The 22,421-nt window shown below is 35.1% G+C and overlaps 1 protein-coding gene across 2 annotated transcripts in view; it reads right to left on the bottom strand.

Annotated features, from left to right (window-relative positions):
• The window catches only part of ZPBP (zona pellucida binding protein), a gene marked incomplete at both ends in the record, with an annotated part of 130,875 nt that overhangs the window by 62,007 nt on the left and 46,447 nt on the right, over positions 1-22,421 (bottom strand). For both annotated transcript variants that reach the window (XM_080926081.1, XM_080926080.1), the window contains 4 exons: positions 6,473-6,549; positions 11,326-11,544; positions 16,338-16,487; positions 22,156-22,281. In XM_080926081.1, the coding sequence (XP_080782207.1) occupies positions 6,473-6,549; positions 11,326-11,544; positions 16,338-16,487; positions 22,156-22,281 (572 nt within the window). The remainder of the gene's footprint in view (positions 1-6,472; positions 6,550-11,325; positions 11,545-16,337; positions 16,488-22,155; positions 22,282-22,421) is intronic.

Raw genomic sequence — 22,421 nt, forward strand, 5'->3', positions numbered from 1 at the left:
CTCAAGCTGTATTACAGATCAATTGTGATAGAAAAGTGCATGATATTTGTACAGAAACAGGCAGGTCGATCAATGAAACAGAATTGAAGACCCAGAAATAAATCCACACACCTATGGTGACTTGATCTTTGAAAAAGGAGCTGAAAACATTCAATGGAAAAAGGACAGCATCTTCAACAAATTGTGCTGGTTCAACTGGCAGCCAGAATGCAGAATAATGCAAATAAATCCATTCTTGTCTGCTTCTACAAAGATCAAGTCCAAGTGGATCAAAGACCTGCACATAAAACTAAGAACACTGAAACAAATAGAACAGTAAGTGCTTAGAACACATAGGCACAGGGGGAAATTTCCTGAAAACACCACCAATGGCTTATACTCTAAGATCAAGAATCGACAAATGGAACCTCATGAAATTGCAAAGTTTTTATAAGGCTAAGGACACTGTCAAGAGACAAAATGGCAACCAAAAGATTGGGATGGGATGTTTACCAATAATACATCTGATAGAGGGCTAATATCCAATATATATAAAAAACACAGGAAGTTAGACTCTAGAGAATCAAATAATCCTATTAAAAATAGGGTACAGAGCTCAAAAAAGAATTCTCAACTGAGGAATCCGAAATGGCTGAGAAGCACCTACATAAATGTTCAACATCCTTAGTCATCAGGGAAATACAAATCAAAAAACCCTGAAATTCCACCTCATACCAGTCAGAATGGCTAAGATCAAAAATTCAGGTGACAGCAGATGCTGGAAAGGATGTTGTGAAAGAGGAACTTTCCTCCATTGCTGGTGGGTCTGCAAGCTGGTACGGCCACTCTGGAAATCAGTCTGGTAGTTCCATAGAAAATTGGACATAGTACTACCTAAGGACTCTGCTATAATACTCCTGGGCAAATAACAAAAAGAAGCTCCATCATCTAATAAGGACACAAGTTCCACTATGTTCATAGCAGCTTTATTTATAATATCTAGAAGCTGAAATGAACCCACATGTCCTTCAACAGAGAAATTGATACAGAAAATGTTGTACATTTATTTACACAATGGAGTACTACTCAGCTATTAAACACAATGACTTTATGAAATTCTTAGGCAAATGGACGGAACTAGAAAATATCATCTTAAGTGAGGTAACACAATCACAAAAGAACACACATGGTATATACTCACTAATAAGTTTATATTAGTCCAAAAGTTCTGAATACCCAAGATACAATCCATGAACCAAATGAAGCTCAAGAAGAAAGACCAAAAAATGAATTCTTCAGTCCTTTTTTTTAAAGGGGTAACAATATACTCACAGGATTACAGAGACGAAGTGTGGAGCAAAGACTAAAGGAATAGTCCTTCAGAGACTGCCCCTCCTGGGGATTTATCCCTTATACAGTCACCAAACACAGATAATATTTTGGATGCCAACAAGTATGATATGTGCATTTAAATCTATACATCTTCTCCTGCCTTCTTTCTGACTGGATTTAAAGTCCACTCACTCCACAGGAGGAACACTCTGCCTGGTACTCTAAATCTGGCCCAAAGTGCATGGGAAAGTAGCTCCCCAGGCAGATGAATCTACGATGGTTATGTTGCTAAATGCCCATAGTATAAAGTTATGTAAATACTTTACTGTATATCCATGTTAGTACAACCCATATTCCTCATGGTAAAGCTTCTTGTGCAGACTAGGAACAGCGATTAATACAGATTCGCAACTGGTCACAGTACAGAGAGTACATCTGTGGTGTTCTCATCCATAAATGGAATATTTATCCCAATACTCCACCCCCCCGAGACTCAAGGAACCAAAATGAAGATTTTAGAAAGGTTTTTATTGGTTTTTTCCCTGTTTGGTGTATTCAGTGTTTTGATGATTATGTGACAAGAGGATTTTCTTTTTTGGTCCAATCTATTTGGTGTTTTGTAGGCTTCTTCTGCGTAAATGGCCATTGCCTTTTTAGATTAGGAAATTTTCTTCTGATTTTGTTAAAGATGTCTTCTGCCCCTTGAATCTTTACCTATTCCTATTGTTCCTCTTATTCTTGGGTTTGATCTTTTCATTGTGACCTAAATTTCCTTGATATTTTGGGTTAGGAGCTTTTTACACTTTTTTTCTTCTATGATATCTTCTATACCTGGAAAGGCATTCTCTTTACTTGCATGTAGCTCTTGCCCTCTTTCCTACATTGTCCATCTCCAGAGTTGCATCCATTTGTGGTTTCTTTATTATTTTTATTTCCATTTTGGGTTCTTAGACCATTTTGTTCAATTCTTTCACCTGGTTTATTGTACTTTCCTGAGTTTCTTCAAGAGATTTGTTTCCTCTTTAAGGGTTTCTACCTGTTTGCCTATGTTTCTCTGTATTTATTTAAGGGATTTATTTATATATTCCTTAAAGGACTTTTTCATCTTCATGATATGGGATTTTTGGTACAAATCTTGGTTTTTGAGTGAGTTATGGTATCTAGGACTTGCTGTGGTGGGAAAACTAGGTTCTGATGATGTTGAATTGCACTGGGTTCTGTCGCTAATGAACTTGTACTTGTATCTTGCAATCTGGTTATCTCTGGTGTTAAGTGGCCTGGGTATCTCTGACTGGAGCCAGCCTCCTTGGGGACAGGTAGAGCTCTATGACCTGGGTTAAAGCCATTCTCCTGGGAGGCAGGCAGTGCTATTTCTGGCTATGGTGGGCCTTCTGTGTCCATGATTAAAGCAGGCCACCTGTGTCCCTGTTTACTGAGGACCTCCTGGGAGGCAGGAAGCTTGTGTCCTGGTTACTACAGGCCTCCTGCAAGGCAGACAGGCTATAAGGTGTGGGAGGGTATCAATGCCAATCCTGCCCAGAAGAAGGAGAAGACCTGAAGGGAAATGGAGCTCAGCATGATGTGTAGGCCCTGTTAGTTGGACTCTGTGGGTGTCCCAGATGACATGGGTATTTGGGAGAGTAGGAAGGACTGTAGAAAAAAAAAAAAAAAAAAACTATGCCTTGTGGACATGACAGGGCCACTATACTCATGAACTCAAAGCAGCTAAAGTTTACTATACAGGATCAAACTAGTCAATATCTCAGCTTGGATGAAGAAGGAGAGCATGAACCCTACCCCTAGTTGAGAAGCTATTGAAGAATGATGACTGCGAGTGGAAAGGAAGTGAGTTTTCTTTAGAGGTGTGACCTTTCCTGTTCAATGAAAGCCCCACACATATATGCATATGAGGATACTTATTAAACTCATTGGGTTGAAAATGAAGAAAAAGTGGAGATAAAGTAGGAAGTGGTACATGGGAGCAATCTGGGAAGAGTTAGAATTAGGGATTGAGAGCTAGTATGGTCCAAATACATTGTAAACATACAAATAATAAGTAAAACTATTTTTATTAAATATTTTATTTATTTCCATTTCAGATGTTACCCATTTCTTGATTTCCCTTCAAAAACCCCTTCATATCTGCCCTCCCCCTGCTTTCATGAGAGTGCTCCCCCAACCACCTACCCCCAACTCCCCACCCTGGCATTCTCTTACACTAGGGCATCTAGCCTTCACAGGACCAAGGGCTTCTTCTCCCATTAATGCCAGAGCCATCCTCTGCTACATAGGTGGCTTGATCCATGGGCCATTCCATGTGTACTCTTTGGTTTGTGGTTTATACCTTGGTGGCTTTGTGGAGTCTTGTTGGTTAATATTGTTGCTCTATTTATGGGATTGAAAACCCCTTCAGCTCCTTCAGTCTTTTCTCTAACTCCTCAATTGGGGACCACCTTCTCAGTTCAGTGGTTGGCTTCCAGCATCTGCCTCTGTATTTGTCCGGCTTTGGAAAAATATCTCAGGAGAAAGCTATATCAGGCTACTGTCAGCATTCACTTCTTGGCATCAACAATATTGTCTGGGTTTGGTGTCTGTATATGGGATGGATCCCCAGGTGGAGCAATCTCTGGGTAGTCTTTCCTTTAGTCTCTGCTCCACACTGGCTCTGTATTTCCTTTAGTCAGGAGCAATTCTGGTTTAACAATTTGGAGGTGAGTGGGTGGCCCAGTTCCCCAACCAGGGTCTTGCCTATCTTATGGATATGGTCCCTATAGTTTCTCCCTCCCCTTTGCTGTGCATTTAAGCTAATCTCATCCTCACTGAGTTCTGGGAGCCTCTTGCTTTCCTAGTATCTACGACTTGCTGGTTGCTACCCAGTTCCCCATTCCCCATTGCTACACAGCTCTGTTCAATTCCTGACCCTTTATATATCATCCTGTCTACTACCATACTTGGTCCTGCCCCCCTTTCCCCTCCCCCTCCTCTCTTACCCCCAAATTCCTTTCACCTTTACCTCCTATGAATATTTTGTTCCTCCTTCTAAGAAGGACTGAAGCATCCACACTTTGGTTTTCCTTTTTCTTCAGCTTCATGTGGTATATGAATTGTATCTTGTGTATTCTGAGCTTTTGGGCTAATATCCACTTATCAGTGAGGATAAACCTATTCTGTCTGTTCTTTTGTGATTGGGTTACTTCATTCCAGATAATATTTTCTTATTCCATCCATTTGCCTATGAATTTCATGCAGTGATTGTTTTTAATACCTTGAGTATTACTCCCTTGTGTAAATAAATATAACACATTTTTAGTATCCATTCCTCTGTTGAAGATGTACCCGAGTTCTTCCAGCTTCTGGCTATTATAAATAAGGCTGCTATGAACATAGTGGAACACAGGTTTTTGTTATATGTTGGAGCATATTTTTGGTATATGCCCAGGAGTGGTATAGCTGGGTCCTCAGCACTACGTCCAATATTCTCAGGAACCAATAGACTGAATTTCAGAGTGGTTGTACCAGCGTGCAATCCCACCAACAATGGAGGAGTGTTCTTCTTTCCCAACATCCTTGCCAGCTTCTGCTGTCACTTGAGTTTTTGATCTTAGCTATTCTGACTGACATGAAGTGGAATCTCAGGGTTGTTTTTACTTGCATTTCCCTGATGACAAAAGATGTTGAACATTTCTTTAGGTGCTTCTTGGCCATTCGATATTCCTTAGTTGGGAATTCTTTGTTTCACTCTGTACTCCATTTTAAAAGGGTTATTTGGTACTCAAGAATCTTCTTTTTTGAGTTCTTTGCATATATTAGATATTAGCTCTCTATCAGATGGAGGATTGGTAAAGATCTTCTCCTAAGAAATATACTAGGAATCAGAATACACCCAGAGTTCAGGAGGGTTATGCAAGACAACTTGCCATTAATTCAAAGCCATCTTAGGTAAAAATGTAAGAACTTATCTCAAACCACCAAAAAACAAACATCAACAAAACTGCAGGAGATTCCATTTCATCTCACTCAAGTTAGAAAGGCTATAATAAAAATAACAAATGACCATATTAATAAGGCTGGAAACTGTCTATTTATGTCTAATCTTGTAAAAAGCTCTGTGAGATTTTGTAAAACAGCACAGAATAATAAACCCTGTAGTTAGAGTAGCAGTGGAGAAGTCATGAGCAACATTACTATGGTTATAGGAAGGCACCACCATGATCCAATTATTATATATATATATATATATATATATATATATATATATATATATATATATATATAGGTAAATAAATCATGAGAGTATGCCAATATCAATATCCCTACTGGTGACATTGTACTATATGTCTATACCTTACTGTTCTTAATTATACTAGCAGTTTTAAAACGTGGCCACAAATAAAGTAACACACATTACATTGAACAGAGTATATAAAGGTTAGAAAATTCTTAGTAAGACTAACAAATATAATATAGCTATGTATTTCCTAAAAAGTAAAATCATAAAATATGTTAGTCAAAATTTAACAGCCACTCATAGCATAGTCAAGTAAATGAAGACTAGAAGAAAGCCTCACTCTACTAAAGTTAAATTGAAAGCTGCCCTCAGACTTGTCTTCATAGACTAAATGCTTTTAGTCTAGGGACAAAACCTCTTTAGTCTCATTATATCTACTCATTTTGTACTGACTTTAGCAATTCAAATTAGATAAGGAACATGAGTAAAGACTTAAGAAAAAGATATAACCCTGTACCCATGAATAATGTGATGACTACACAGGATACTAAATATCCATGAAATAACTGTTAAAGCATGTGAGTCTAGCAAAGCTGTATTACTCAAGGCTAATGGGCAAACGTATAGGAAAACTGAATTGACTAAATCCATTGCAGCCATGATTTCTTCTTAATATAAATTAATTGCTCATGTGAAATAAGTCCAAATAAATGAAGTCATTGTTTATATAACCTATTATACAGTGTTATATTTAATGTGCTCATACCATGTCAATGGTACTACTTCCTTATTTTGTAGTTGGCAAAGTTTTATGTCACTGTTGAAATCCCTGTGAGACTCTATGTACTGTACACACAGCTAACAAAGACTAACTAAGATGAATCCTTTTAAAAAGCATTTTCATCCACTTCTTTTCACCAGCACCGAGCATACCTTAGATAATCTTTTGGAAGCTTCACAACTACGGTCTGTACATGGCTTGGATCCTTTTTCAGTGTCTATAGCTGCAACTGAGAAAATATATTTTATATTTATTCTTATATACTCAATCAAAATATTTAAATTATGAAAAATGAAACATTATTTGTCAAGGATGAGTATTCTATTATTTAGTTTAGAAATTTTACTAATGCTAAACATCTCAGGAAAACCAACTATTTGTTGTATATAAATCAGGAAAAACACATTTTTACAATAATCATAGAAATTAGGTTTTTCCATAATTGATGGTGAGATATTTACATTTTATAGTATTTAACAACATAATTACTCCAAGTTTGACAATGTATATATTTAACTCTGTATTCTTTATTCTGCAACCTCTCTTCTTATCTATTTAATTTTACAATACTAAGTTAATGCTTATTGGGCAGATACAAACTAAAAAGAGAAAGATAAACTATAACAACAACACTGGAAATTCCATAAGATTTGAACTAAAGCTGTGGCCACTTTAAACCAACATAATAAATATTTTCATGCATAACCACACATATATATTTTGCCCATATAGAAATAACTTTGTGCAAAATATAATTCTGTTTATTTAAAATAAATACATGAGCACCCGGAAAATTAGTGGGCATTGCAATATTGCAAGGTCAATGGAGAAACTCCTGCTGTCCTAAGATAACAATCTCAAAGCTGAGTTTGATGACAATCTCAAAACAGACACTTCAAGGATTTTCAATAACTAACACTTACAGAGTATAATGTTAATCTCATAGCCAAATACCTTTGTTAAATTCAGAACTAATAAAAACATATGAAAAAAAACCTGTTACTTGAAACCCCAGATCTATGTCTGATTTAGAAACATACTATTTAACATCTTAAGACTTATCTACCTTTCAATCTACAAAATCCAAACAAACAAAACAAACAGGCTTAACTTTGTCGTTATTTACTACTAAAAGACTACAATAAAAACTGTAAGTACTTCAGTTTTTTATTTAAAATTACTTGTAAAATAACCAACAGTAATCTTGATAATTTTCCCTTTAACACTACTTACATCATTTTAGCATTTACCTATTTTCCCAATTAGACAATTTTCAAATAAACCCAGGGTTATCTGAATACATAATCTTAATCAGCTCAATTTCCTCACAATCTTCCAAACAATTTTACATAGAGATGTTTAATTGTCTATGCATTTAATAACTCTGATGTCTCTGAGAAGCCATGATTCCCTGACACAGCAAGCAGTAGGCTAATGTACAACACCTCTAAGAACAATTTTTAATATGCTCAAGGAGCTGAAAATAATAATGGACAAAGAACTAAAGGAAACAGAACATGTTGCTATGAAAAGAATATAAATAACAAAATAAATTATAAAAAGTCATCTAATAGCTAGGGCAAAGAATTATAGCTGAAAGGAATTCACTGAAAAAAAATTTACAAAATATTTGAGCAGTCTGGAGAAACAATATGTCACTGAAATATAATCAAAAAGAAAAAGAAAAAAGAAAAGAAAGAAATGAATGAGGCCAGTGAAGTGGCTCAGCAGTTAACAGCTCTTCCAGAGGTCCTGACTTCAAAACCCAGCAACCACATGATGTCTGACAACCATCTGTAATGGGATTTGATTTCCTCTTCTGGTGTGTCTGAAGACAGTTACAGTGCACCTATATACATTAAATAAATAAATCTTATAATGAAGGAGGAGGAGTGGGAGGAGGACAAGGAGTAGTGAATGAAAATGAAAAGGCACAGAAAGCCAACAGACAACACATATATGCACAGTAGTGAAATTTATTTGAGTAAATGATGGCCAATTCCCTCAAATCTAACATGCTATACACTTCATAAACACAAGCAGATGGAGCCTTCACTGCTATGTCAAACATCAGAAATAACAAAAAGAAATAATCCAGAAAAGAGAAAAAAGTAATTTGTCATATATAAGGGCTATACAATACTAAGAACTAAGATAGAATATATCATTTTAAGGCCAGAGTGCAAGTTTTCCATAGAGAGCTATATTAAATGTAAGGATACACATAAAATACAAGAAAAAGATGAGAAAAGTACATAGCAGTTAACATGAACACAAAGGAAGCAGGAGAAACCCTGTTTCTCTCATACATAAGTCAGAATGAAGAGAAGAATTACTCCTGGTTTTAAGGAAGAATAAAGTTATATAATGACAGTAGGATCAACTTTCCACAAAGAGTTAAGAATTCCTGTTATCTATGTCTTGAACATGAGTAAAGGTATTTGATGGGTGAACAATGAAGACTCAACTTCAGATTCCCAGCACTCAAGGAACAAAGGTGAGGACTGAGGTGGTGACATGCATCTTCAATGCCAGCACTAATATGCATAGTCAAGTCCTGGCTGATCAGAAGAGTGAAGACAGCAAGGAAGTACAGCAAGAGATCCCACTACAAATTCAATTTCTTAAAAGGGAAGAAACAATATACTAAATTAAAGAAGATATTAACATTGTAAACAGTGGTGGCTAAAAAGATGGCTCAGAGGTTTAGAGCAATTCCTGCTCTTCTAGAAAACTTAAGTTCAGTTGTGTATATTGGCACTAGGTTCACACGAGTCAAGCTCTTCTTGTCCCCAACTATGGAAGGGAAACAGGAAGCACAGGGCCTCAGCATTTACTGATGGTTTATTATTAACTGGTGGAGTCCAGTGAATGGAGAGGCATGGTTTCTAGTTGTAATGCTGCTAGTGATCAAATCAAACTTAAAAGAATATCTCCAACCCCAGAATCGCACAAACAGCTCTAGTTAGATTCTATGAGTCGAAAACAAAAATTAATGAACATGGGAAAGAAATTTCCAAAGAATAATGAGGGCTGGCATAGGAGAGCATGAACTAATGGGGGGGTTGGGGAGGAGTGACCAGAATACATTACACATATATATAAAATGTCAAAGATGAAAATGTACAAACAAAACGAATGCACCAATGCTTACACTATATCCTATAAAACAGACCTATTTGCTCCAGAGTAAGATAATACATTGGGGCTTACTTACTTAATGATACCTTACAATGAAAGTTTTACCCTGATACAAAACTCAGATAAAGACATTAAAAGAGAAACTTCAGACCAATAACTTATGAACATATATGCAAACAAATCTCAATAATATGGAATCAAATCCAACAATATATCAAGAGAACAACATGGCATGATTAAGTAGGATTGACTCCAGTCTACAGTGACAACAGAAAGAGAGACAAGCTTCTGACCACATCTCTAAGGGAAAGGAGGAAGTTGAGCACTGCATGACAATCCCATTCCTGTCCAAAATACTGCTAACTCTCGGCTGATGCAAATGTCTTCCAATGGATGAAGAACGCCTGCAACAAACTGCAGTCTCCACCACGTGTAAGAGACAAAAGCCAGGTGGCTTCACACTAAGAACAGAAGCAAGGCATCAAGATTCTAAAACTACAGCTAGTGCAATAAACTGAGCAAAAAGATAACAAGAGTAGGCAGACTGCATCCAGGCAGGAGCCACTGCAGATTCACAGCCTGCCCAGAGTAGCTGGAGAACAGCCACCCCACAGAGTCCTAGCACAAAAGCAATCATTTTAGTAGCGGAGAAAGAAACAGACTCTGGGGTCAATTCCAACTCAACAGACCAATCTACCATGTCCTGTTTCTTCTTTGGTCCTTTCTTTCTTTGTTTTCTTTCTTTCTTTCTTTCTTTCTTTCTTTTTTTCTTTCTTTCTTTCTTTCTAACTTTTTCCAAAGAATACTGGCTCCCAGAGACTTAACACTCTGCCTTCTCTGCCTCTTGAGCTCTGGAATTGTTCCAGTAGCTCAACTGCATTTTTCCACCTGTCTTCTCTTTTCATTTGCCTTTAGCTGCAGCTGCCAGATCTCCGTCCTCCACCTTTCCTGTTCCTTGCCCTTCTTTCCCTCTTCTCTTCTTCATCTACTGCTCCAGTACTAACCACTGGTCTTACTCTGCTTATTTTTCTTACACCTAAAAAAAAAAAAAACATTTAAAAAGTAAGAATCTCCACCATTTAAAGGGAAAAATAATCTGAGTTAACAATTTCCCAAAAAGGTAAATGACCACATAACACATTTTAAAATATTCAAAAACATCAGTCATTTGAGGAAGCACAAAGCAGGTTCACAATTGCAACATTTACACTGGATGTCATCTCCTTCCTATGATGGATTCAAAGAAAAGTTTTTCTTAGGGCTTGTCCATCTATTTAAAATAACTAGGAAACAAAGACTCAGGAAGCCTCTGTATACTAATAGTGTGCCCTTGATTGGCCACAGAAAACCTTAAGCAAACCATTTAGCTTGACCATTTGGTGAAAATGTTGAAATATTCCTGAAGAGACAAAGCAAGAATTACAGAAGATAAGGGAAAGCTTCATGCTGCTCTTCTGTCTCTGCCCAAATTCTAGATGACAAAAGGGGGGTGGTAGAGGAAGACATGCTATAAAGTGCATGGGTATTTGTTCCTGAAATTCTGTGCTTCCACACCCACAGTTAATAACAACACCTTAAACAGGATGGAGTGTCTGTTGTACAATGCTAGCTACCTTACAAGCAAGAGCCCTCACTGACTGAATCACTGTAACTAATACTAGGGTGTCTTGCCTTAACTTTCACTCAACAGTAAAGAGCCACAGCACACTTTCCACTAACAGCATGAATCAGCAGGACATTATTTGGAAGGCTATTAGCATTAAGTTAAAGTAGAGAGGAAAAAATACATTTAGATCAGTAACATTCATATTCTAAACAGTTGTTTTCTCAAATTGACTTTCTTTAAAATATTTTGTATATTTACCTGAAAATGTGAAGAATAATTCATTTTGCAAACCAGCTCTCTGCATTTTAACACGATGGCATTCAGACTTAATCAAGGAAATTTCACAGGAAAGTTCAAGAACCAGTTTACTTAAAATCTGTAGAAGTTTCTTCTCAAAAGAAATGTTATAGATACTATTGCAGGGAGCTGCATGGTATCGGGCTGTGAACTGGTAATAAAATCGAGGTTCACGATAAGCTACAGAAAGTAAGAAGAAAAAGACAAAAACATGAGCATTTATGCAATTTAAATGCATGGTAACTTCATATCCATTTTCCAATAAACAACTATATTCTCCTTCCTTAACAAACTCCTCTCTCACAGCATACTAGGTTTGAAATAGCACAGAGACTCTAAAACAGTGACTCAGTGAAACCTTGTCATCATTTAAAATTCACATTACTGATATTGTGTCAGGAACAAAGAAATCGAGTTACAAAAATCTTGTCATGGCTACTGCCAACACTGCCAAAGCTAAGATCCTCCCAAAGGAGGCTGATCTCACTATACTGCTGCTCAGCCCTAAGGAGGCTGATCTCACTATACTGCTGCTCAGCCCTAAGGAGGCTGATCTCACTATACTGATGCTCAAATTCTGGCATCACATCTTGGAGCTTTTATACAAAAGAATTATATAGAGAGAAAGGAAATCATACTGTTCTGCTTTAAGATATTAAATATTAGAAGAAATCCCAGAGATATAATTCACAAAAATATTTTTAAATATATTTTAATACATAGTTAGTTTTACTTAATTTCAGTACAGTATGTGGAAGTGAAGACACATTTTAATGTAGATCTCTAAATCTTACAAGAAAGGTACAATAAATCCAAAAATGAAAATAAATTCATAATAATAAAAACATTAAAAGTCACCCTGCAAGACAAGAGTTCTTCGGCCAACCAAGCACTTCATTCCTGCCTTCTTTGACCTCACATTCTGAGCAGAATCCTCCAACCCACACTGATGTCCCTTACTACTGTTCATTTCTCTACCTATATTTTAACATTTATACACTGTGAAACTTAGTACTTAGAGATAGGATAGCTTTTAACTGCCAAGGAACCAACAAGTCTCATCTATGAATACAAATCTAACTTCAAAAAACTACAAATCATTATCTTTAATTTTTTTAGAAGGACCTGAGAAAAACTGCTGTAGGTGGCACTAAAATAAACTTAAAATTACAAATATATCTAAAATATAATCCATAAAACATAGTGACTGAAAAATAAGCACTAGACAAGTACAATGGAACACACTTAGATTTCCAGCATTCAAGAGGCTGAAGCAGGAGGATTGCACAAATGAGTTGGAAGTTAGAGTAAATACAAACATTTAGAAATGGTAGATAAACATATGAACATTGAAGGATATAATTAAAAGATAACAGTGAACATTTAACTTTATCACAAATTAACAAAAGAAAAGCAGTGATCCGCTGAGTATAACTGTTTACAAAAATAATACTGCAGCTAACAAAGAAAAAAGAAGGAAGAGAAATGCACTACCTAAATACTTAAAATAACTCATTTAAGTAGACAGTAATAAAAATTAATAAACCCGCTATAAAATATCAAAATTAAAGAAAATAACAGTTAGGTCCCATCCTGTTTTCCCCTTTTGACTAGGAAATTGAAACTGTTAATATTTAAAGTTATTGTTTTAAAGAGTCTCTTGATTGCTATTGCTTTGCTGTTTGTGTACTTATTCCTAATTTGTATTTTGATAACTATATCTTCATTTGCTTTCTTTCTGTAGCCTTTTGGCTACACCTTTTCCTTTTTCAGAGGAAGGTAGAAGATAGTACAAAGGGAGGGGGAAGAGAGATAAACAGCACTAGGAACTTTTGGTAAACCACAGAAAAACATATCATTTTATATATTATATACGCATATGTACTTACTGTGTGCATGTGTGAACATGCTTGTCTGTGTGTGATTGCACACACATGTGTCTGTGATATCATTACAAAGAGCTCATGAACTCTAGAGAGTGAGGAGATGCCTGTGATGTCATTACAAAGAGCTCATGAACTCTAAGAGAGTGAGGAGGTGGAGGGAAGAGCAACACTGTCATGTAGTGCTGTTTTCATGGAAGTGTCAAGATTAAATTAACATTTTTATGTAAAACTGGTTTTCAGTGTTTTATACAGTTTCTAAATTATAAAAACTACTAAGTGTTCAGCTTAGTTTCTTTTATTGTCTACACTACTGAAACCAGCCAATCTCATAGCACCATTACATGCACTTACTTAAAAGTATATACAGTAGAGGGTTGCATTTGACACTTACAGGTGTGCTTTATTTTTCCATCCTCTTCTTTTATTTCTTTCTACCTCTTCCCCTCTACTTTCATGTCATGTGTTTCTTATTACCATTGTCCCTTCCACTATCCCTTATGATTTCTATTTTCTCCTCTTATGATCCCCTTTCTAGTTTCACAAACTATAAGTACCCTGCACATATGCATATATAAAAATTAAAATATAAGTTATAAAATATGAGAAAGTAGTATCTGACTTTCTGAGTCTAGGCTATCTCATTTAATTTAATAATTTCTGGGTACATCTAGTTTTCTGTAAATTTCAAAATTGTGTATTTCCTTACTAATGAAATTCCATTGTATATTTCCTTTACTCATTCATATGTTGATGGACATCCATCTTATTTTTATTTCATAGCTATTCTGAATAATATAGCTATAGATACAGATCTGCAAGTATCTCTTTAGTGGGATCCTTTGACTAGATATGTACTGTAGTGGCTCTTTCTGGTTGTCAACTTAACTATATCTGGAATGAACCACAATTCAGACTTGGGAGGCCCACCTTTGATCCTGATCTTGAGGCATAGAGGCTATGAATCTTAGGAAACTAAGGCAAGGAGATCACTGAGCTCAAGGTCATCTGGGACAAGCAAGTCCCAGATCCAGGTGTGGTGATACACATCTTTAATCTGGGACACACTTTCATTTGGAGGCCTACATAAGGACACAGGAACAAGGAAGGCTGTCTCTCTCTTCACATGCTTACCTTGTGGGACTGAGCATCTGCTAGATCCTTGGACATCACGGCTGCTGCCCACTATTGTTAGGGATTGGACTACAGACTGTAAGTCACCAACAAATTTCTTGCTATACAGAGACTATAAGTTCTGTGACTCTGGAGAACATTGACTAATACATCTACAAATAATATAGTTGAGTGAGGACCATTTCCACCAGAAGCAAGACAGCATTCCTCACTCTGGTCCTAGTTGTCTGCTACACCACATAAATGTATGTTCTCTTGTTTAATAACTACACATAAAACAGAATATCACCTGCTGTGTGGTATGTACATTGTGAATTTCTCTATCATTATCATTTCTACAAACCGCTATTCAGGTATAAGTATATGCAAATATGCTCTTACAATAAATGCTGAAGTATATGTGTGATAAACTAAGATACAGAAAAAAATATAAAGATGAAATCTGACTGCCTGCTTAAACAATCTAAAAAAATTACTTGTCTAACTTTAAAATGGCATATTTATCATAACAATGTCTCCTGATTAGAAATATAGAGTAGAGCTTTTGAGTAAGCAACATGTCAGGAAAACACTAATAAACGAACATCTGTTTGGCACCTTGGCCGTAAAAACAATAGCATGTGTGTTTCTTATTGCTACTGTAACACACGTTTGAGTTTAGGGACAACATAAACTGTCTACATTCTGGAGAACACAAATCTGTAAGACTTACTAAACTAAAATCAACACATTCTCCTTCTGGAACATCCTTAGATGAAAGAATTATTGAGAACTTCACTTCTGCAAGATGCCTAAATTGGGGCACATGGAACTCCTACCTCCAATGTCAAAAGCAGTCACTTGACTTCTCCTTTGTTACCACATCTCCCTTTTCTCCCTTTTCTGCCTTCCTTTTTATAACAACCCTTGTAGTCAGGCATGGTAGCACACATGTAATCCCAGCACCTGGGGTGCGGAAGATAGAGAATTGCTGTGAGTTCAGGCCTGCAAGGGCCACAGTGAGACATGTCTCAGAATAAACCAGTTAGGATTAGGTACACTAAGCCCACTCAGTCAAATCAGGACTGTGACCTTCAGTCTTCCTCATCAACTAGTCTAAATCTGAAATAATATAGAAGATCACGTCTGCACTGTCTAGGAGGATGTTTCCAGACAGCTTTAACTGAGGATGAAGATCCACCCCAAGGTCCTCTCAGTCAACATGATCAGAGCTCATGTGAACTCACAGAGACTGAAGCAGCATGCACAGGCCCGGCCTCGGTCTGCACCAGTCCTTCATGCTGATATCATTGCTTCAGTTTAGTGTTTTTATGAATCTCTGGAGTGGGTCTCCAACTCTTGTTGCTTCTCCTATGCTCTTTTCTCTCTGTTGGGTTACTTTGTCCAACTTTGATTTTATAGTTTTTGTTTTATCACATTGTATTTTATTTCATTATATTTCTTAAATGAAAGATTGAATGAATTAGTAAAAGAATGAATCAATAAATGAAAGAAAACCTACCCAGTAAAGGTTAACAATTAAATTGACATATATACCTGCCCCAAAGAGGGGGAAATGTTATCTCCAATGGCGTGACTCTGGGCATATCAACTACTACAGGACAGATTTCATGTTCAAAAATGTCTAACCAACATTTAATGCATGCCACAGGTTTCTGTGTATGATTTGGCTACAGTTTGGAGAATTGTTTTGCACTGGGGTATATATTTTTGCTTTCTTGGATTTGGGGAATTCTGTTGTTGTATTTAGATCTTGTTTGTTTTTAAGAATGAATTTTAATATCGAGTATGTAGAGTAGGAAACAGGATCTGGAAGCATTTCAGAGAAGAATATGATCAAAATATATTGAAATTTTAAAACTATCTTAAATATAAATATAAAAACCAAATCTGTCAAAATGTTTAAACATTGTAAAACATTAATAAATGTTAAATATAATGAAATTCATATCTTACCATAAACAATATATTTCAGTTGAAGATTTTTAATAGGTTCCTCCACAGTTGGTTTATACTCAAGGAAACATGTATAAACCCCACTCATGGTTTCTTCAAAGCTCTGAAATATGAGGCTTCCTGTGGATGTTACTTGTGCAGTGCTGTTTTCTAATGAAGATATAAAATACAGCTGCTTAAATCACAATAGAGAGACAAAATTCTGACACTTAAAGTAACCTAAGAACCACAAAAATTTTTGTTCAAGAATGGATTTATGTAAATGCACTTATTGTATTTAGTGCCTAGTATTGATAGCTGATTCCAGGATGACCTTAGAATCAAATTTCCACCAACCAGAATTCATCAATTGTGGAACTGTCTAAGTTGTAAGGGACAAAGAATGTCATATAGAGATAAAGCAACTGTCCTATGCTCCCTGCACTCAAAGAGGTGCTACCAGAAATACAGTACTGTTTATAAAAATATAAACAAAATATATGTAGAAACTATATATTTATATAGTGTATTTATTTATCCATACCAAAATAACTATATATTATAGTTAATATATAACATTATATAGTTTATGATGAGTTTATACATGAAATGGTGTACCCAAAGCAAAGTCTATTACAGTATAACCATTAACAACTAATATTTGTCACCACTACACAAAAAGGTATATATAACAATGAGTTGGCTTCAAACACTGAGGGTTACAGAAGAAAAAGTAAATGGAAAATTGGTCCATCAGACTTGTCAATCAGATATAGTATTGCTATGTTGGAAAGAAGAATGGGATGCAAGCTCCCTTTAGTGTCAGCTTATTATGCAGGAAGAAAACTATATTTCCAAAGGAGAATAAATCTACTCTTAGATATACCCTAAGATATAGATATAAAAGTCCATCTCTCTCACAAACTGTATAACCGTGGGAAGCCGCTCCATCTTCTGAAGCACAGTTCTTTCTTGTGTTCATGAAGATGACAATATAGATCTGCCTAACTCATCAAATGTAATAAAACATTAGGTAGACAGGATATTATTCTTAAAGTTCAATAACTACACTTTTGTGTCATAAAATTTTCAGATACTAAAATTTTCTTAATCAAGAAATGAATACTCCATTTGTTATAATTGAAAGAATTAACATCATTTTTCCATTTTAAGTAAATGATTTAATACTTAAATACTTTAAAAACAGTTCTTCAAACTGAAGCAAAAATACTAGAATGCTCTCATCACCGACATTTTTATTATATGCAAAACCCTGCTGCATACGCTGAGTGAGAAATTAATAGACAGATATACCCACGCTCAAGGATATTACATAGGGAATTATAGATTAGGATCTTCCATTTCTATATCTTCAATGAAACTAAAAACTGTAATATAAATTTAGAATATATTTGTTTCAATATCTATTACCTGTTCATGAATATCTTGTGATAAAAGCTTACCTATTTCTTTTAACATGCTATTTTATAAAATATTAAAGTGACTACTATACATTTCAAAAAACTTCTCGTATTATAATAAAATTATAATAAAAATTTAAGTTATCATAGTTATGTATTCTTTAGTAATGATTCAAGATGAAATTTTCCTATGTCAAAAATATCAATAAACGTATGAACAAATATGTGTAAGTGGACTTACTGCATATGACATAGGAAATGAAGTAAGTATAAGAACTTATGTTACAACAAATACTTAGTAACAAACTCACATTATGTATAAGCCATCCTGGCTCATAATGAGTCATATCATTATGTTATATCCTTCCTTCTAGGTATACCATTTCATGTATGCTTACTGAAAATATAACTCCAAATAAAAATATAAGAATTCTTTTTGGTAAACAGATATATATACATCATTATACATGCCATATATAATGTATATATATATATATATATATATATATATATATATATATATATATATATATATATATATCTTATGTACAGTATCTGTATATACACATTGCATATATGTATATATATACTTATATTATATTTTCACAGTATCTCTTCTAATTCCAAAGGCATACTAGTGCAAAATATGAAAGTCAGACAACTGAACAACATACAATCTATAACAAAGTATCCTCTGGCTACTTTTATGTTTAAAATATTTAAGAAACACATTTTGAAACATAATCAGAGAATTTCATACTAAATATAAATGTCAAGCTTATAATAACACCTATCAGTGATCATTCACAGAACATTATTTAATTAAGTCTAAATGAAAATTTACAAAGGCTATGTATTTGGCACAGAAAATATAGGGTTTAATACAAGAAATTATACAATACAGATATTCATTAATTAATCATTTCACTTTAATTGGTTTGTCTTCTTTCCTAGCTTTGTTATCCTAATACCTAGAATTTGACAACATTTTTGATAGGCCTGGACTTTGAGCTGTTAAAACTTTATAATAAAATTTCACTACAACTTGCTTATTATTTTAAATGTTTACACTTATGACTTGGCTTAGATATGTACAAGAAAATATAAGGTAAAAACTTACTACTATTATTCTGCTAAATGACCATAGCAACAAAAGTACTCCTAAGGACATATTGCTAAACCCATAGATCAGTGAATAGATCAAACCGCTTCAAAAAAGATCCCTATTGCAATAGATGGTAACTAACACAGAGACCTGCAATTGGACAATGTGCAGATAGTGAGAGACTTTGGAACACTCAGACTTAGATGGAATGCCTAATATCAGACCACTCACATTTAGGCTCAGGGACCAGTGTAGAAGAGAATGTTAGAATACTGTTAGGAGCCAGAGGTGGGGTTGACTCCAGAGAAATAGTGTCTTCTAGTCACAGCAAGGCAGATACACATATGAACTCAGAGACTGTGACAGCCTGCACAAGACCTTCCCATGTTTGAGCCAGCCAAGCTCCCAGCATGGAGAAGGAGAAATGGGCACAGAGTTCCATCCCTTTCCAAGAAGCTATTTCTAATTGATACCTTGAAGGAGAAGCAATAACAGATTTCTACAGTGAAGTATTGCTGGGCATATCAATTGCCCTCCAGGGTGGACTTCATGCTCAGAAAAACAAAACAAAACAGAATCCATGATTTTGTGTTATCTTTTTTGTTTTTTATTTGTTATTTTTCTTTCTTTTTCTCTGAAATTTGGTAAAAGTAGAACTTAAGTGTTCTCACTAGGAAAAAAAAAGGAATCATATGAAATAACTAAGTAATAGCTTGTGGCCACTGTCTACCTATCTATATAAATGCCAAGTTTTACACCTTAAATATATGCAGATTTAATTTATAAATTGTGTCTGCATAAAGCTGGAAGAGAACGAAAGATGTGAAAAAATATCACATTAGTAAAGCTAAAATGAAAACCTTCAGAATGTATACATATGTATGTATATATGTGTATGTATATGGCAAATGCATAAAGAAACGCAAAAGAATAAGACAAGTTTCCAGAGAGTGTTTACTTGAGGGGCTTGAAACAAATTGCTAAGAGTTTTTACTTGAAGGTCTCAGCATCTTAGAATAGTGTATCTTTACTGTAAAGACTGATCAAGAATGTTAGTCTTACTGTGCTTCAAATTGAGCACATGTCACTTGGTGAGACATTCCATCATAAAAAACGTTAAGGGAAATGAATGAAAAATGACTTTTCTCTGCATATGTGCATGGGTGAATGCATAAGCCTGTGATCCTGGCATCCTCCTCGGTTGCTCTGCACCTCAGTTTTTCTTTTTTGTTAAATCTGTATTTGATGTTTTCACACATGAACATTCTGTTTTCTGGCTATTTTCACCTCCATCATCTCTTAACTCTCTCCCACATCCACCAACTAAGCTTCTTCCCTAAAAGACCTTTTTCCACAATCAAGCCTTTTGTTTTGTGACTTACTGAGTTAACCAGGCTGTCTGGTGAATGTGAATGGTTATAGACCCAGCCACTGGTTCAGTGGCTTCACAACTGAAGACAAAGACTTCTTTCCCTTGGGATATATCCCTTATTCTTTATTTTTTTACATTTATCACTATTTGTGAAAATATTTCCTTCATTTGTAAGCAGAGTTCATGACACAAATGTGGAGGTCACAGGACAACCTGCCGGGGCCCATTCTTCCCTCTGTATAGAACCTGAGAAATGAACACAGTCCACTGGACCTGGTGGCAAGTGTCTCAGCCTGGTGACACAGCGTACAGCTTTTGAGCCCTCATCTTACATTTTTTTTACATTTTCTTCTTTTTTAACTCTTATTTTATTTTTAATTTTTTTACATATCCCCTTTTCATCCCACTCAATGCCTCCCTCCTAGTCACCCGTCCCCTAGCCCTTCTCCCTCTCTCTGCCCGTTCCCTTCTCCTCTGAGCAGGTGGGCCCTCAACTTACATGCTGAGTCAAGGTTTTTTACTGAACCTAAAGCTCATCATTTTGTGTAGGATGGCTAGACAGTGATCCTTGGATAAACCTGGACCTACATCTACCCAGCGCTTAAGTTATAGATGAAAACCACTCTTCGTTTTTAATTGGAAGATGGAAATATAATGTCAGGTCCTCATGCTTGGTCCAGGAGTGATTCAAACTCTAATAAAATAATACCTTATCATGTTCTCTGAAATGAATTGACCATTAAAGCTAACACATAAGGACTTACTGTAGGGAAAATTTAAAATATAATCAAGTATAAATTCAGATGATCAGAATACCAAGAAAGTGTATGTATGTGAATAATAAATATTGTATTGAAGGTATTTTATTTTTATCTAGAAAGATTATATTTCTAAGTACATATTTTTATTATGAAAAGAAAAAAAAAGTCTTTCCAACTTAAAGGAGTAACTGAATTATAATGTATATACTACACTTTGCAATATAAATTGCGACACCAGGTATGCTGACTTAAAGAAGAAATGCTCCAAATTTCAATTTCCAAATCAAAAGTACAACACCAAAAACAAAAAGGTCAATCTGTAAATGTCTATTTTCCAAAGACAAAGTTTGGTATTAATGTAGAACATAGTGTTCACACTATAGCATCTACTACTGCGACTAGAGAATAAAACAGATTTGACTATAATTCAGTATCAGATACCTTTACATGAGCACCATTTCATCAATTTCTGTAAGCTCCCACCCAGCCCCTCAGGGTTTCTCTTTGCACCCTCTGTAGACAGGAATACACAGCACAATGTCCTGTGTTACTGAAGTGAGGTACAGATTGCATCAGATCTTCAGCGAGTCTTTACATAAACACACTTCCCTATGTCCAAATAAAGCAAGGCTGCAGCCTTTAATCCTCTGCACTGTCTCAAAATACCAATAAGGTTTTTTAAAGGTAACAGTAGCAAAGCTTATAAAGTTCCATTGAAGACATGCAAAAATGACTGTGTCCTACACTGGTACAAATGCTCATTAGTTTTCACTGGTTAAAAATAAAAATAAACCCTTAAAAATCAGCTAAGCTATACATTTTAAAGCAAATAAATCAGTTATTATCAAAATCAAATTGAAAATTTACAGCAAAGATGATAGTCACAATAAAATAGGTACATAAGTAAATGAATAATAACAAACTGATTTTTCACATAAAATAATAACTTTTAGAAAAGAAGTGCTTCTAGAATTCCATAAACAGCTGAATTTTTTACTGTCTTTATCCTTAGTAAAGAAAGTAGAGAAATGTGCATACTATTAACATTGCTATATCAAAGTTCCAGGTATTACATAGAAAATATTCACATACATAATAAATGTATTAGATACAAATATTTGTAAATATAAGTAACAATTAAATATATCTACTTAATTATTATAACTAAAATCAACCCTACCTGAAACAAGTTTTCCTTTTGGCCCATGCCATTGAAATGATGGGTCTACCAGCTCAGTATTTCTCAGTCGTTGGGTTACACATAGCACATGTGGACTCTTTTGATGAAGCATGACATATACACTCACTGAAAATACAATATTAAAGTGTTCCAATAATATTTTATGTTCTTTAATTGTCTAAAAACACCTTATATTTGCAGTTTATGTAACATTCTCTGACATTTCTTTGGCTCCTATTACTTGATAGCTTAATTCTATTGTCTCC

Source organism: Micromys minutus (genome assembly GCF_963924665.1).
Source record: "Micromys minutus genome assembly, chromosome: 1".
In the NCBI taxonomy this organism is placed as follows: domain Eukaryota; kingdom Metazoa; phylum Chordata; class Mammalia; order Rodentia; family Muridae; genus Micromys; species Micromys minutus.